Raw genomic sequence first — 16,568 nt, forward strand, 5'->3', positions numbered from 1 at the left:
CCATTGAGAAGTCTTTCAGTCAGATTTTGTTTCCTCTGTCTTTTCTTTCATATTGCTTTTAAGATGTTCTCTTCATCTTTGAAGTTTCACCCAAATGTTTCTTAGTATGAATTTCATTTTTGCTGATTTTGTTAAGCTATGTTTCCTATATCTGTAGAGACATGACTTTCATTGACTCTTAAAAATCTCAGCCATTGGCTCTTCTAGTGTTGCCTCTCCTTCTTTTAATTGTCTCTCAAAATCAAAAATGTTGATTACACTTGTTAATAGCCCCCTCCTTTCCTTTTCTGAAAGTCTTTTCTGTCTCCTTTTGCACTTGTGCTGCCTTCTGGGTTATTGCTTCTATCTTCTAGGTCACCAAATCCCTCTTTTGTTATGTCTAATCTGCTCCTTTATTTATTGAATTTATTAATAAATTTTTAATTTCCACATTTATACTTTTTTTAATCTGAAAATTCTGACTTCTAAGTTTACATGTTCTGATAATTACATATTTCCTGTTCACTGTTGTTCCATCTTTTGTTAAACATTTCCCATATGCTGTGTTTATCTTACATTTTGTGTTTGATAATACCAATGGCTAAAATCTTGGGGAGAAGTGGTATAAGAGAGATGTTGTTTCTACTGACTCAGGCTCAGGGATTTGTTGTTGTGTGATGATTTTTTTTTTTTGCTTTTTTTTGGGGGGGGGCATTTGTACCTGGCATATGAAGTTTCCAGGCCAGAGTTGGAATTTGGACCTGCCGGCCTATGCCACAGTCACAGCAACACGGGATCCAAGCTGCGTCTGCAACCTACACCACAGCTCACGGCAACACCAGATCTGTAACACACTGAGTGAGGCCAGGAATCAAACTCACATCCTCATGGGTACTTAGTTGGGTTTGTTACTGCTGAGCCATAACAGGATGATTTTTATTGTATTGAACTTAATGGTTCTAAATCCTGATAGCATAAATTATAAGTTAGAAATGCATTTCTCTTGAGAGGATTTGCATATTCTTTTGCTGGGGTCCATGGGGACTACTAACCTGAAGCTACTTAATTCTACATCCAGGGCCTTAGGTTTAACAGGGATATCTCAGGTCTGTGTCTCTCAATCTTGTCTTAGCTGTTGTGGGTATTTGCCTTCTGAGCGACACTGAATTTTTTTGTGTAACATGGACCACTCTTCTGGTTTCAGCTCAGTTTTTTATTTTTTGTCTTTTCTTTAGCAAAGAGGAGTCCTAAGAGATTCCCCTTACTTTCTAGAAATATTAACAATTAAGTGTTTTTTTATCTTTCCTTTTTGAATAATTTACTATGGAGTGTCAGATTTTAGCAGAGGGATCTTTTCAGAATAAATAATTTTTCATACTCTTGTAAATTGGGATGGATTAATGAGATTGGATATGCAAAGTGTCAGTGTAGTTACTTTATAAATACTTCCTTCTGCCTTACTAACTTATATTTTACCTACCAATTTGTGTAAGTGTGCTTGACATCATATAGTTTATTCTTGGTTATTTTTGGGGGTACACTTTGGTTAGTCTTTTCTAATTTAAATTTTAGCATATACAAATTTAAAACTATATAATTTGTAATTTGATAGTATTTCTAGTTTCTGTTATTCTGGAAATGGTAAAGTTATGGGAAAGTAAAAATCTTTTATTGTAGCAAATTACTGTTGTGGCTCAGTGCGTTAAGAACCTGACTAGTTACCCATGAGAATTTGGGTTCAATCCCTGGCCTTGCTCACTGGGTTAAGGATCCAGTGTTGCCATGAGCTGAGGTGTAGGTCATAGACATGGCTTGGATCTGGTGCGGCTGTGACATAGGCCAGCAGTTGCAGTTGGAATTTGAACCCTGGCCCGGGAACTTCCATGTGCTGCAGGCGTGGCCCTAAAAACCACAGCCATGGCCACACCACATTCAAGCAGCATCTGTGACCTACATTGGAGGTTATATGGAGGTGAATGTGTAGAATCTCTTATAAAGATTGAACCTAGGTACAGTTTATATCTCAATAGTGACCTAAAAGAATTCTGCTTCTTTCTTTCACTTGGTAATTAATATATTTGGTATATTTAGAGCAGTGGTTCTCAACTACGACTCTGCTACCCCACCCTACCCCCAGGGGACATTTGGCAATATCTTGAAACATTTTTCATGATCTTTACTGGGTTGGGGAATGCTACTGGCACTTAGTGGGTAGAGGCCAGGGATGCTGCTCTACATTGTACAATGCACAGGACAGTCCCCTCACAATAAAGAATTCTCTGGCCCCAAATGTCATTAGTGTCTGATTTAAAGAAATGAAGTAAAGGTAAATTGTTGATGCTGGTAGGTGAATTTAGGAGGAAAGTTTTCCAGGATTTTGAGAAAAACTGAAAGAAAGCTTTAGAAAGGAAAACTGTTCTCTCTTTCGTTTTTTTTCTGTAATTTTCAGCATAGACTTTGACATCCATAAAGCCAGGACTACAAGTCCACAGATTTTTTGACTACTATTATTTAGTTGAGTTGTCTATATTTCTTGCTATTTTTTTTATTACAGAATAATAGAAATTCGTTGTAGAAAGCTTGAAGAGAATAGAACATTATAAATAGGAAAAAAAAATCATTCAGTGCCATCATATATAGGCACAGACTGTTAACACTTTGGGGTATTTAGTTTATTTTCTTTGCAGACATTTTTTTCTTTTTATGGCTTCACCTGAGGCACATACAAGTTCTTAGGCTAGGGGTCGAGTTGGAGCTGCAGCTGCCGGCTTATGCCACAGCCATGACCACACCAAATCCGAGCCGCATCTGTGACCTGCGTTGTAGCTTGCAGAAATGCCAGATCCTTAACCCACTGAGCAAGGCCAGGGTTCAAACCCACATCCTCACAGAGACAACGATGAGTCCTTAACCTGCTGAGCCACAACAGGAACTGCTTCTTTGCAGATATTTTTAATGGGGTTTTGAGAATACTATATAATTTTCGTCTTAAAAAATTAAAACATAAGCATAAATATATACAGTCACACAGTTTTATTGTCACTTAACCACTTTTTGATAATGAAGTGTTTATGATTTTTTTATTATGAGTAATGTTTGATGAACATCTTGTACATAGTTAAGTTTCAGATTCCTTCTTTAGAATAGATTCCTAAGAGATTATTACTAGGTCAGCTGGCAGGAATGAGGTTCTTGAATCAGGATGGTGAGTTTGGAGTTCACGTCATGGCTCAGGGGTTAACAAACCCGACTAGCATCCATAAGGACGTGGGTTCGATCCCTGGCCTTGCTCAATGGGTTAAGGATCTGGCATTGCACGTCGTAGACGTGGCTTGGATCCTACGTGGCTGTGGCTGTGGCATAGGCAGGCGGCTACAGCTCCATTTTGACCCATAGCCTGGGAACATCCATATGCTGGGGATGCATCCCTAAAAAGACCAAAAAAAAAAAACATTTTTCACTGCAGACTCATCAGTCTGCATTCTTCCTAAGAGATCAGAGTTGGCCTTCGAATTTTTTTTTTCTTTCCACCAAGCTGTCTGTAATATTCATGTACAAAACCCTTGGAAGCTATAACAGGAAAACTTTTTGCACTGAAAATGTAATCTACCAGAATTAATGGAGTATAAAAGAGCAATTAGACAGACCAACATGAACAAATGTAAAATTTCCTTGGAGTTACTTAGTTTACATATGTAATATGCCCTTGCAAAATTGTGTCTACTACATTTATAAATTGAATCCTATTTTAAGTGGGCTCAGGGAGCTCATTTGAAGATAGTCTGTAATAAATGTTCTTGTTAGGTAGGAAAGTGTCCTTTCATATTTTGGTTGAGAGTATGTTCTGGTTGTGTTTGTTTCATAAGTTCAAAATTTTGTCCACTTATTTAAATAATAAGAATATCTTCTTTATGCATATATGGACCCTAGGAATAAAGCAGGGCCTCAAGAAGGTATGAGCGAATAAGCTGTACACTGCAGTGCTTTTATGAGATTTTATCTGTATAATATAACTTCAGAAGAGTCAGGGGGTTCCCTCATTTAATGATTTGCAAAGTGTAGGGGTATGATTCATTGTTCCAAAGTTTCTTATCCAAAACATATATCCTTCTAGCAGTGTTTGTCATTTGAAAGTTATTCCTTTGCCTTTTCTACATTTTAAAAGCATATTGTAAGGGAAGTGGAAGGGTAGAGGCTGGAACAAGGAGGAGGTATTAGAGACTAAGAAGAGACAAAGTTGCTAGTTATGAGGGAGGGAGCAGAGGAGTTTGAGAGAACAATGAAATTAATTCCTCTTTAAGTTGTTTGGAACAAGCTAGGACAAAATAAATATCATAAATTTATAAGCTTTGTGAAAATGATGAGATTAGTTTTATGCTTATGGTATGGATGAATTAGAAAGCAAAATATCCAGCTTTAAAGGACAATAATGACTTTCCTAAATTTGCACGTTTCAAAATTTATAAGACATCTTTAAAGTCTTAATTTGTGATTGCTAGTTGTAAAGGTACTTGAAAGTAATTCATACTGTAGTTTATGTCTTCATAGTTAAGTTTGAAATTTTTACTGGGGTAAAATTGCTGTGTTCAGTTTCTCCTACTGTGCTATCTTTATTTCTGTGTTTTATGACTTATTAAGAGCTGGAAAGAACATAATTTGTTAGTTTAAACCTTAAGGAAAAACAACAGAACCCAATTTAACGTTTCTCCACTTCAAAATGTGAAACAGATAAGTTGCATCTTGTCATAAATCAAGGCATAATCTGAAAAGTATGCCGTTTATTTCTTACAGCAGGGAGAGAAAGAAGCAGCAACATATGAGAATTGAGGCGCTTTTGTTAATTCTGTATTATTGTTTTGACTTAATATATTTTCTATTTCTAGAATTTCCCATACCATATTTAATTATTCAAAAATGTTTCCAGAATATTTTTTGAAAGATTTTTGGTTTATGTGTTATTTTACATACATTGTTAACTCTCATCAAATTAGCATGGATGATTGCAAGTTAACTATGGCAAATTTTACAGAAGTATAAACTATCTGTCCTAGACCTTCAATTTCAAGTGAGGTCTTTACTGGAGGATATGATGCCAAACTGATTTTATGAATCTTTACATAGATTACTCATTACTTTGCATAGATTATTTAACCCCTACTCTTGTGGGTGGAGTAGGCCATTTAGTGACAGTTGGATAAAATGTAAGTAGTTCTTACTCTCTGAGTGCATTTCTGTTTAGTTTTTCCTGTGTGTGATAAAACATCAAGCAACTTAAAATCCTCTTGAGGCCATATATACAGAAAAGGCTTCAAGGTTGTAAAGCACCTTAAAAGTACTTATTCAGGTATGTCTTGAACCTCTTCATGTCCCTACAATTTCCTCTTGAACACTTTGGCCTTGTGAAGTGATTGAAATTATTCTTTATTAGTAACCCTTTTTTGAATTGAAGTTGAAATGGAACTTTTTTCTTATCAGTTAATAACTTCAAGGTTCCTTGGGTTAATTTTCAGTTTTCAAAACCAGCCTCAAAGATAGTAGGTATTTGATTACAGTATTTGTGTAACTCCATACTTGATACATCACTGTCACTTTCTTGGGAAATACGAAAATATTTAAATAATAACTTTGTGAATTCTTTACCATGAGCCCATCATGTATATATATGTGTGTGTGTATATGTATAAAATTCTCCTTCCATCAGAAATACCGCTAAAGCAGTATACCAGTATTTGTATTTTCTAGAAGCCCTTGTGTTATAGTTACTTTGTGCTCCTAACCTAGGTCATTTCTCAAATTTATCTGTATATTAGTTGGTAAGTCTCACCAAATTTACTTCAACATACCTATTGTGGGGATTCATAGTTTAAAATAATTTTAAAATACTCTTAGTTTATGGAATGAAAACACTGTTCCAGGTTTAAGTGTGTTAATTAAAAATGTTTTGCACTGATATGCAGTTTTTAAAATACTATGGTATGTAATACTAAATCTGTAAAATATTTTGTTTTTTTAGGCGAGGGTTAAATCCACCACACAGGGTGAAATCCATCTCTATGACAACATTCACACAACAGGAAATTGAATTCCTTCAAAAACATGGAAATGAAGTAAGTGGCTTTTTTTGTTTGTTTTTTATAATTTTCAACTTTTTTGTTGGCAGTTATTTTAATAAGTTTAGAATGGTGAATTTTCACTGTCTAAAAAGTTATTTTTTTATTCTGTATTTAGATGTTTTAGAATGTACTCACTTAATAATGTATTCAGAATTAATGTCTGCCACGTAAATACTTTACCTTAAGCCTGAGATGAAACCTGGGTTTAAAATTTGTCAGTATTGAATGTAAAAGGCATTTATGGAGGACATATAGTATTGGCGTAGTTGTTAGTCATTGCTTTAAAAGACAGGAGAGGGAGAAAGAACTAAACTTTGTGGTACTGTAGCAAAGTTTTGTTAGGTTGTTTTGAGGTTAGGCTGACATCAGCTTTCGCTTGAGGTCCCCACCTTCCTTTTTATTATGTGTTTAACTCTGGATGTATTTTATTATGTGTTTAACTCTGGATGTCCAGTGTTGAGCAGGTGCTCACTAGCGAGGAAGTTAGTGTTCTGAGGGGGACAGCCTAGTGTCACAAGGAATCCACTAGAGTAAAGATTTGCAGAGGAACCTTTTCTTTTTACTCTGCTGTAGTGCGCTTCCAAGAATTCCATTCTGTTTGTTTGCTTTCTTGTTGTAGTTTTATGTTTTGGTATTAGTAAAAGTGGTTGGCTGTTATTTTAAAAAGTATATAATAAAATTAACACGGAAAGCTGGCATGTTTTTTAATCTTGGGGCAAGGATGAGCCAATCAACCCAATTGACTTGTAGTAGCTGTTATTATTTAACAGGATGGTTTTATCACGTCCTAGAAAGGAAGTATTTCTTTAGTTGTGCCATGGCAGCTTCATGTTTTTGCAGTGACACAGAAAAGAAGTAAAGTGTTAAGATTTTATTAGTTTTGGGGTTCCTGTTGCGACTCAGCGGTTTAAGAACCCGATCATGGTGTCTGTGAGGATGCAGGTTTGATCCCTGGCCTTGTTCAGTGGGATGAGGATCTGGCATTGCTGCAGGCTGCAGTGTAGGTCACAGATGTGGCAGATGTGGCTTGGATCTGATGTTGTGCCTGTGGTGTAGGCCTGCAGCTGCAACTCTGATTCAGCCCCTAGCCCGGGAACTTCCATACACCACAAGTGTGGCCATAAAAAGAAAAAAAAAAGATTAGTTTCAGTCTTCTTTTTCACCCTCAGAGATGTATGCAAGCATTTTATGCTCTGCCTTTTTCTTCCTAACACTTTAGTAGTAATATCTTAAACTTGCTTGCATACTTATGTTGCATGTGTGTATTTGGTTCTAAAGTAGTAAAGAAGTACAAATTTAGGATTATAAAGTATTTTTTAAAACGTGATTTAGAAAATTGAGCACCTACTTGAAGTTTCCAAATTTTGCCAATAAATTATTTTGAGTAATCAAGTTCCAGACTGATGTAGGTACATTGCAGGAAGATCTAAAGCAAGATGAAGGGAAGGAAGATGTGTAATGCCAGTAATTGTAGAAGTGTATTTTTGGATTAAAAGTCAATGTGAAATATTTGTATAAAGTTTGGGATTAGCCTAACAGTGCAAACTTTAAATTACTTTCTTCCAATTTTGGCCTTGTATGCAAAATTTTGGACATCACAATGGAGCCAGAAATGAAAGAATATCATCTGTTCTTAGATTAAAAATCTAATGATGATAGATAAAGTCAGAGTAATAAAACTGGAAAAGCAGACAATCCATTGGAGAAGTAAGTAAAAAACATTCATACCTGTCAGTAGATAAGGTTAGGTGGAGACTGATGCAATATACAATTGAAGGACCTTTTTTCCTTTAATTTGTGGTAAGTACACTTAACATGAGATATACTCTGTTAACAAAATTTTAAGTGTACAGTATATTATTGTTAACTTAGGTAAAGTGTTGTAAACATTTCTAGAACTTACTCATCTTGCATGACTGAAGTTTATACACACTGAGTAGCAACCACCGTTCTACTTTCTCCTTCTGTGAGTTGACTATTGTAGATACTCATCTAAGTGGAATCATATAGTATTTGTCTTCTGTGACTGGCTTATTTCACTTAGCATAATGTTCTTAGGGTTTATCCATGTTGTTGCATATGACAGGATTTTTGAGGAAACAGCTTTTAAGACTCGTGTCAAAATAAATCTAGAATATTTAAAAAATTTTAGACAACCAATTATTTCAAACAGAAACAAAATGCAAATAACTTGGAGGACTGGAATGGATTTAAGGATACTAAATTCTAAAAAGAGTCGTGAAAATTGATAGGCTGTTTAAGTCCTCACCATGACAGTCACCGTGCTGGGTGCTTGGATGCAGTTATAGACGTGTCGCATAGACTTAGCTGACATAGAGCTCATAGTCTCGTGAGGGTGACAGATAGGTAACAGATAATTATAACTCAGTTAGGTCATTAGTGATAAGAATAAGTTTCACTACAAAAATTGAGTAATTAATAAAAAGTAAGTTTCAGAAGTAATATGGAAGAGGGACTTAACCTGTTGGTGAAAGGAGAGGATTGGGAAGATCTCACAGGGAGGCAAAACATTTGTTGGCTTTTGAGGGTGGCTGGGACTTAGGCTGGAAGGAAAAATATTGAAGGCAAACGTAGTGCACAAAGAAAAAGAAATTTGCAGTGGTTCTTACTGCTAGAAAGTATACCAGCTGTTTAATTACTTGTTACCATACTTTCCTGTGTCCCTAAGAACATCTTAGAATTAAAATATTAAACTGGGTGTATTTGATTCCTTACAATATTAGCAGTATCAGTTTTCTTAAAAATTTAAGAGATGTATAGGTGAGGAGTGTATTATGAAATGTAGGACAATTGGTATAACTTGATAAAAAACTGTATAGACTTCCAGTACAAGTGCTTTTTTAGCAATTTAGTTTATTTAAACATTTAAATCTTAACCATAACATGCATAGAGAAAGAAAAGTACACAGATCTTTATTTTTCATTTCAAATAATGTTGCCATATTTGCACTATGGGTTATCTTGCAGTAGTTTGGAAAGGATCGTCAACATGTAAAGTTTGGATTAAAAGGCACTGTCATACATCTTGTGCATGAATGGGTTAAAGTTAAAAGATCAGAAAGTATATTGACAGGCAGAAGTCCTTTATATTCTACCACTGCAATGGAGTTTTAATATTGTGGGGGGCGTGTTTATTTGTTGTGATTAGGCAGTGCTGCTGGCTTAATTGTGATATTGTGAGTAAATCATTGTCCTCTATTTAGAGGAATTCCACTATTGGGTTAACTTCAGATTATCAAACCTAATGGAAGGCAGGCTGGCAAACAGCGCTATGGATAATTCAGTAAAAGGAAAATGTAAAGTAATTCCATTTTGTACCACACAGTTTTTCTTTTCTAGTCGTAAATTAATCTTCCTAATTATGTTTTAGAACTGAGAGTGAAAGGGTTACTGCTGATGCCTGTGGACAGGCATGCAGTCTACACATGTGGAAATAAAATCATGCCTTGACAGTATTTGATCATCTTTATGCTAGTTTAGAGAAATAACTCCAAACTATAGCTTTAAAAAAAAATTCTTTTTTGGAGTTCTGGCTGTGGTGCAGTGGGTTAAGGATCCAGGCTTGTCTTTGTGATGGGGTGGGTGCATTCCAGCTCAGCTCGGTGGGTTAAGAATCTGGCATTGCCACAGTGTGACATAGGTTGCAGCTGCCACTCAGATTTGGTCCCTGGCCCAGGAACTTCCATATGTTTTTCGTACAGCCAGAAGAAATCCTTAAGATAAAGTGTGCTCTTTTCCCCAGTTAACATTCATGATTTATTCATTCTTCATTCTTGAAGCAGGTATTTATTTATCACCTACTGCGTGCCAGGGATTGTCCTGGGTATAAGGGGTACTGCCCATGATTCCTGCTCTCATGTAAAGCTGATGGTTTGGTGGGGGAGAGCCAATACAGATCATCTTTTTTCAATTCTGTTTTGGTATAAGAGTGAGAAAGGGCTTCACTTTAGAGTTGTAGATGCTTGGGATTATGGAGACAGTATTTTTCAAGAAGTTATGCTTGGATTTAAATAGGTTTTATTTTATGAGACAGCTTTTCTGGCCTTTTGGGCATTTAAATTGCATCTTTGGGAAATATTGGATCTATTTTACAGTCAGAAACAAGCATTGCCACAAAGAAAAGTATTTTTATATCTAAAAAAATTTAAAATTCCAAATTCACATGCTGTGACAGTTTTGCTGGAATATTCAGGTATCATTTTATGATATGTTATACTTAATCTATTCTGATGTGAAGCAGGACACTAGTGGTGATTTCCTAAATTGTCTTATCTTATAAACGGTAAGTGATGGTCATTCTCAGTACAGAATAGTGGGCTCTGTAAAGTGGAAGGCCAGTATCAGAAGAGCCAGTAGGCCATTATCAGAGCAAAGACAATGAGCTTTTTTCTTTTTCCTTTTTTTTTTTTTGCTTGTTAGGGCCACACTTAACAACATATGGAAGTTCCTGGGCTAGGAGTCCAATCGGAGCTGCGGCTGCTGGCCTACGCCATAGGCACAGCAACGCCGATCCAAGCTCTGTCTGCTCATGGCTATGCTGGATCCTTAACCCACTGATCAAGGCCAGGTATTGCACCCACATCCTCATGGTTACTGGTCTGGTTCGTTACTAGTTACAGTTCGTTATGTTACAGTTTGAGCCACAATGGGCACTCCCAAAAAACAATGAGCTTTTGAGTCAGTCTTGAATCAGTGCATAGAACTGTCATGTAGTTTCAGTATTGTATTCATTTCTTTCAATTTTTATTAAAATTAAACAGTCTAACTCAAACTGCAACTTCTGTAGGGGAATTGCTAAAATTTGGGCTTGGCTTGTTAAATATTACTTGCAGTGCAGTGGTCTTTTGCAGAAAGCATCAGATTTGGACTTGGAGGATTGAGAATGTTGGACAGGGTGTATCTGAACCTCAATTTTTACAATTGTAAAAGAGCAGTAGTCTCTTAAGCTAGAATGCTTTGAGCTCCAGCAACCTGTGAAAGTTCCCAGCATATCTCTTGTAGAATAATATGGATATTTACATGTTTATTGATTCAAATCTAAGATAGTAGAAGTTATAGAAGAGTTATCAATACATATTTTTTTCCTCTTGCTCAGAGTGATATGATTGGGGGAATTTTTTGTTTGCTTAGGATACAGTAGCATCATTTACGTTAATATTGAGGTTATTATTTAAACTCTTGGAGTATTTTACTATATGCTATGCTTAAATAATATTGGTAAAATCTGGCAGTTCTTTTAGTAACAGCATACTAAATGTCATTATTAAGTGACACAGTTAAAGTTAGTTGCCTGATGGGTTTACAATTACCTTGTTGTCTGTAGCAGAGATTGGCAAACTGTTCATGTAAAGGGCCAACTTGTAAATATTGTAGGTTTTTTTAGGCCACCTGTATACAGTTACTATTACATATTCTTATTTGAAAAAAACTTAAATAACCCTTTAAACATGTGTAAAACTAATGATCGGGGGAGTACAAAAAAATGCCAGTGGTCCCGTTGGATCTGCAAGTGGTTGATTGAAGACTCCTGGTCTGTGGGATTCCAGAGTTTTCAGTTCTCAGTATAAATCCTTTTATAACCTTGCTTCGTCTCCTAGTTAATCCCTTTCTTCATGTGCAGCAGTAATGTTTAAAACTGCAGTGGTCTTGTCTCTGGTTTGTTTTCTGTATATGCGGTATGTATTTCTTGCCCTTTTGCTCAAGCTATTTGTTTATTATGAATTTTTTTTTTTTTTAAAGCCCTATCAAAGTCGTTACTCTTCTGTCAAGTCTTAGAAGTATTTTAGCCCACAGGGACTAAACCTCCCTACTCATACTTCAAACTTTTAAAAAATATATATATGTAGCATTGGCTGTAAGATTTTATACAATTTTTTTTATCACTTTCATTGCTTCTTCTGTATTGGTTTTATTACCCTCAAAATGTTATAGACATTTCCATGGCATAATCTAACATACTTTTTCATTACACCCAGAGCAGTGAGTGTGTGTTTATTTATTTGTTTTCGGTAAAAATTCCTTTACTCAGAGATTGTGACTCTAGATGTGGGGTGACTCTAGATGTCTGCATTTTCAGCCAGAAGCCCCATGTAATTCTGTTGCTGATGGCTATGGAACCCTTTTGAGAAAACCAGTATCGTAACTAGAGGCTCCATCCAGTCTAGACTCAAAACAGTCTGTGGTCTAGTTTCACTACGACTAATTGATGAGCCTTCTTACCTTGGGGAAGCTCCTTTTCCCAGAGCTTCATTTTCCTTTGTCTTCCATGGGAAGTACCTGTCTTGCCTATTGCATGAGGTTGATTTAAAGGTAGTGTATGTGAAAAGCATCTTGAAAACTGATGTATCATGTAGAAGTAAAATATCTTTTAAGTGCAAAGATATTTTTTCATTGATTCCTAGGCTCAGGGAAGGAAAAAAAGTGTCTTGTAAGAGAATGGTGTCCTTTGAACTGAAATTAGTTCTTTTAGTGCACAGAGAAATTTTGCAGAGTTGCACTCAAAATGATGATAAAAATTAATATGAAAATTTAGTTCAGTAATAGTGTTAACATTTCAAAAAATTTTAACTATAATTACGTAATTATTTGAGAGAGTAGCTTCATCGTGAGATATTTAAGGTGTAAAACCATCTGGCTAAAATATTGAAGCACACCCTATTCAGAGGATATTTGTTCAATGTCTTCATATTTATGAAGAAATACATTTTAAAGTCTGGCCTCTTATTTCGAAAGAAAGGTGGGGTGTCAAGGTTCTTTAAAATTCTTTTAAATCAGTAGTAAAAGTAGTCTTTGAAATATTCAGAGTGCATTATTTGATATTAGTTGTTGGCTTTCAGAGAAATATTTAGTAATCCTAATTAACAGAAAGTAGGAAATGTTACCTTTTTTGTACATACTGTAATGTGGATATTTTTGAATGATGACTCAAAACTCAGACTATTGTAGACGATGTTTAGAGTAGTTACAAACTTTTTGTTGAATTGGTATTCCAGGTCATATTATTTATTTATTTTTTCTAACTATTAGCTTTAGCTATTCTGGCTTCCTGTCATCTTTCAACTTTTCTTGTTTCTTTCTTGCTATTAAATGTGTTATCTTTTTTTAAAAAAACCTCATTTGAATCTAATTAAAAATATAAATTATTACACTTTTGGGTTTTTTTTTTACATTTTTTTGGTTGTAGAGATACATATCTACAGAAGAATAATATAGCAAACTCATATCTTTTTATTATGTGAAGCAGATATGAGACATACAATTTCCTCTGTAAATTCATGAACTACATGTTATCTCTAAAAAAGGACTTTAACAAATATAAACTCCTTGGAGTTCCCGTCGTGGCTTAGCATAAACAAATCTGACTAGCATCCATGAGGATGCAGGTTCGATCCCTGGCCTCACTCGATGGGTTAAGGATCTGGCAATGCTGTGAGCTGTGGTGTTGGTCGCAGACGTGGCTTGGATCCCACGTTGCTATATGGCTGTGGTGTAGGCTAGCAGCTATAGCTCCGATTTGAATCGGAGAATCTCCATATACCACATGTGTGGCCCTAAAAAGATAAATAAATTTGTATAAACTCCATACAATTTTCTCATCCATAAAAATTAGTAGTAATCTAATTACCTAGCCAGTGTTCAAATTTCCTGTTATTTCATAAATTTCTCATCAGTGTTTGTTTAAATTGAGATGCAAGTAAGGCTAACATGAGTGGTTAATACAAGTTTTGAAACTCTAACAAAGGATTGGAGGCCAGGTGATAGGTCAGAGTTTGGCCTACACAGGCCAAACTGGGACCAGGCGACTTCATGGGACCTGTAGCGCTTTAGCTGTGGAAAAGAGCCAGGTTTGTGCCAGGACAGTGTGGGCCCCAGATCAGTTGATTACTCTGAGGATGGATACTTGTAAACTGGGGCCCTGCTAGCTCAAGTCCTTGGGAAACATAGCAGGTGAGGTGAATTCCTTGCATTGCAGTCAGACTCAGAGTACAAATTACCCCTCGTACACCTCCGAGTGGGTCTTTCACCTGTTTCTTTTACTGCTCCAGCATAGCATCAGCTGCTACCAGACTCCTGAAAATGGATGTTGGGCTCTTGGTACAGAGCAGGACTGCTGGTTGGTTGCTAGGACAGTGACTGGTACTCATCTTGGCAACAGCATCTGCCATCTGGATATTGTGTTCTTTATGAGCTGGTAAGAAGAAGCTAGAAACAAGGTCTGGGGCCATAGTGTTTTGGGGAATTAGTGATGACATTGAAGGTTTCATTCTGTTTCATGAAATTCAAGCCATCCTGCACAGACAAGGAGAGCCTTGGGTAGGAGTAGCCAAAGACCAGGTCAGGCAGGAACTAATTGAAGATTTCAGTGTTAGCTTTTGTCAGTTTTCTACTGGACCGTGGGCTCTAGTTCCCTAGGGATGATCTCATACTGGCCCGTGGTGCTGGGAGTTTTCCCATGGATGGAGTGGCTGTGAACAATTATTTCTGGCACCAGAACTTGTCCTGTGTTGTGCCATCTAGCTGCAGCATGGTGCTGTAAGTCTTACTGTGGGTGAGCAGGGTCTCCTGCTAGTCTGAGGGCAGCACCTGCTCTGTTTGAGGGGGGGCCCTGGTTGGGCTACCTGCTGCCTCATCTCTCAGAACTCCCTCTTGTGGATGGCCATAGCAAGATCTTGTCCCTGCCAGAGGCTGCTCAAAGCCACAACACAATGGCTGTATTTGCCTCTTTTCTCCCTCCCACCCCTTCCCAACATTTTATTATGAGAAATTCACATATGCATAAAAGTTTTAAAATACGCAAGTACATTAAACGTTGTACTGTATTTGCACTAGCACATGTCTGTGTGTCTCTCTATGTGTCTCTCCATTTGTCCCTCCATCTTATATTTTTCTTTCTTTTTTTTGCTTTTTAGGGCTGAACCTGCAGCATATGGAGGTTCCCAGGCTAGAGGTCAAATGAGTGTTGTAGCTGCCTGCCTACACCACAGCCACAGCAACGCAGGATCTGAGCCACATCTGCAAACTACACCGCAGCTCATGGTAGCACCATATCACTGAGCAAGGCCAGGGATTGAACCTGCATCCTCGTGGATACTTGTCAGATTTGGTTCTGCTGTGCTGCAGTGGGAACTCCCGAATCTTATATTTTTCTTACATTTCAAAGTAAGTTGCAAACTTTAGTTCCTATCATCCCTAAAATCTTTCATTAATTAGAATTCAATATTTTTTGAGAATTTTTGAGGTATAATTTACATTACGTGAATGTAGAAACCTTAGTGTACCTTTGGTAGAGTTTTGATAAATATAACCAGTTTGGTAACCCAAAGTTCTAAAAAGATATAAAACACGACCATCTTCCCCCAAAGTTCCCTGACAGCTCTTCCTGTGTACGCCCTCCCATTTCCAGAGGTAACCACTGTTTTGATATTTTACTCATACTCATAAATAGAATAATTAGGAATGTGCTTTTATGTGTGTAAAACTCATTTATCTTTTTACTGGTGTGTTTTGGACAAGCAGGTTTTGTCTTTTTGATGAAATGTGTCGATTTTTAGTTTTACCGTTATTGCTTTCTTCTCTTTGTGTTAAGATATCTTTGTCTGTCCCCAAATCATGAGAATGATATCATTTTAGAAGTTTTGAAAAGCTTTAATTTTTTAAAATTATAAACTATTTATTTATTTTGAATTTTTTTTAATTGTTATTTCCCCAACACAACTTTTTTTTCCCACTGTAGAGCATGGGGACCCAGTTACATCTACATATATACATACTTTTTTCTCCCATTGTCATGCTCTGTTGTAAGTATCTAGACAAGTTCTCAGTGCTGCACAGCAGGATCTCATTGTCAGTCCACCCCAAAAGAAGCAATTTGCAGCCGCCAACCCCAAGCTCCCAATTCATCCCACTCCCTCCCCCTGGTAACCACTGGCCTACATCAGTCTGGAACTTGATTACTCAAAATAATTTATTGGCAAAATTTGGAAACTTCAAGTAGGTGCTCAATTTTCTAAATCACGTTTTAAAAAATACTTTATAATCCTAAATTTGTACTTCTTTACTACTTTAGAACCAAATACACACATGCAACATAAGTATGCAAGCAAGTTTAAGATATTACTACTAAAGTGTTAGGAAGAAAAAGGCAGAGCATAAAATGCTTGCATACATCTCTGAGGGTGAAAAAGAAGACTGAAACTAATCTTTTTTTTTTTCTTTTTAGCACATAGTCGTATCATGGTAAATATACCATGTATACCTGAAAATACTGTGTTTTCTGAAGTTGTTGAGTATAGTGTTCTATAAATGTCAATTATAGGTTTGTAGGTTTGTGATTTACAGTGTTGTTCAGATCTTGTGGATCTGCTTTACTGATTTTTGTCTGGGTAGTTTATTTGTTGATAGAGCAGTTAAACAGCTGATTGTGGATTTGTATATTTTCCTCTAAATATGTCTTGG

General features: G+C 36.4%; 1 protein-coding gene across 10 annotated transcripts in view; it reads left to right on the top strand.

Moving 5' to 3' along the window:
• Positions 1 to 16,568, top strand: part of AGFG1 (ArfGAP with FG repeats 1) — a 77,393-nt gene that overhangs the window by 14,052 nt on the left and 46,773 nt on the right. For all 10 annotated transcript variants that reach the window (XM_047773679.1, XM_047773681.1, XM_047773683.1 and 7 more), the window contains exon 2: positions 5,993 to 6,086. In XM_047773679.1, the coding sequence (XP_047629635.1) occupies positions 5,993 to 6,086 (94 nt within the window). The remainder of the gene's footprint in view (positions 1 to 5,992; positions 6,087 to 16,568) is intronic.

This window comes from Phacochoerus africanus, chromosome 3 (assembly GCF_016906955.1).
Source record: "Phacochoerus africanus isolate WHEZ1 chromosome 3, ROS_Pafr_v1, whole genome shotgun sequence".
Lineage (NCBI taxonomy): Eukaryota > Metazoa > Chordata > Mammalia > Artiodactyla > Suidae > Phacochoerus > Phacochoerus africanus.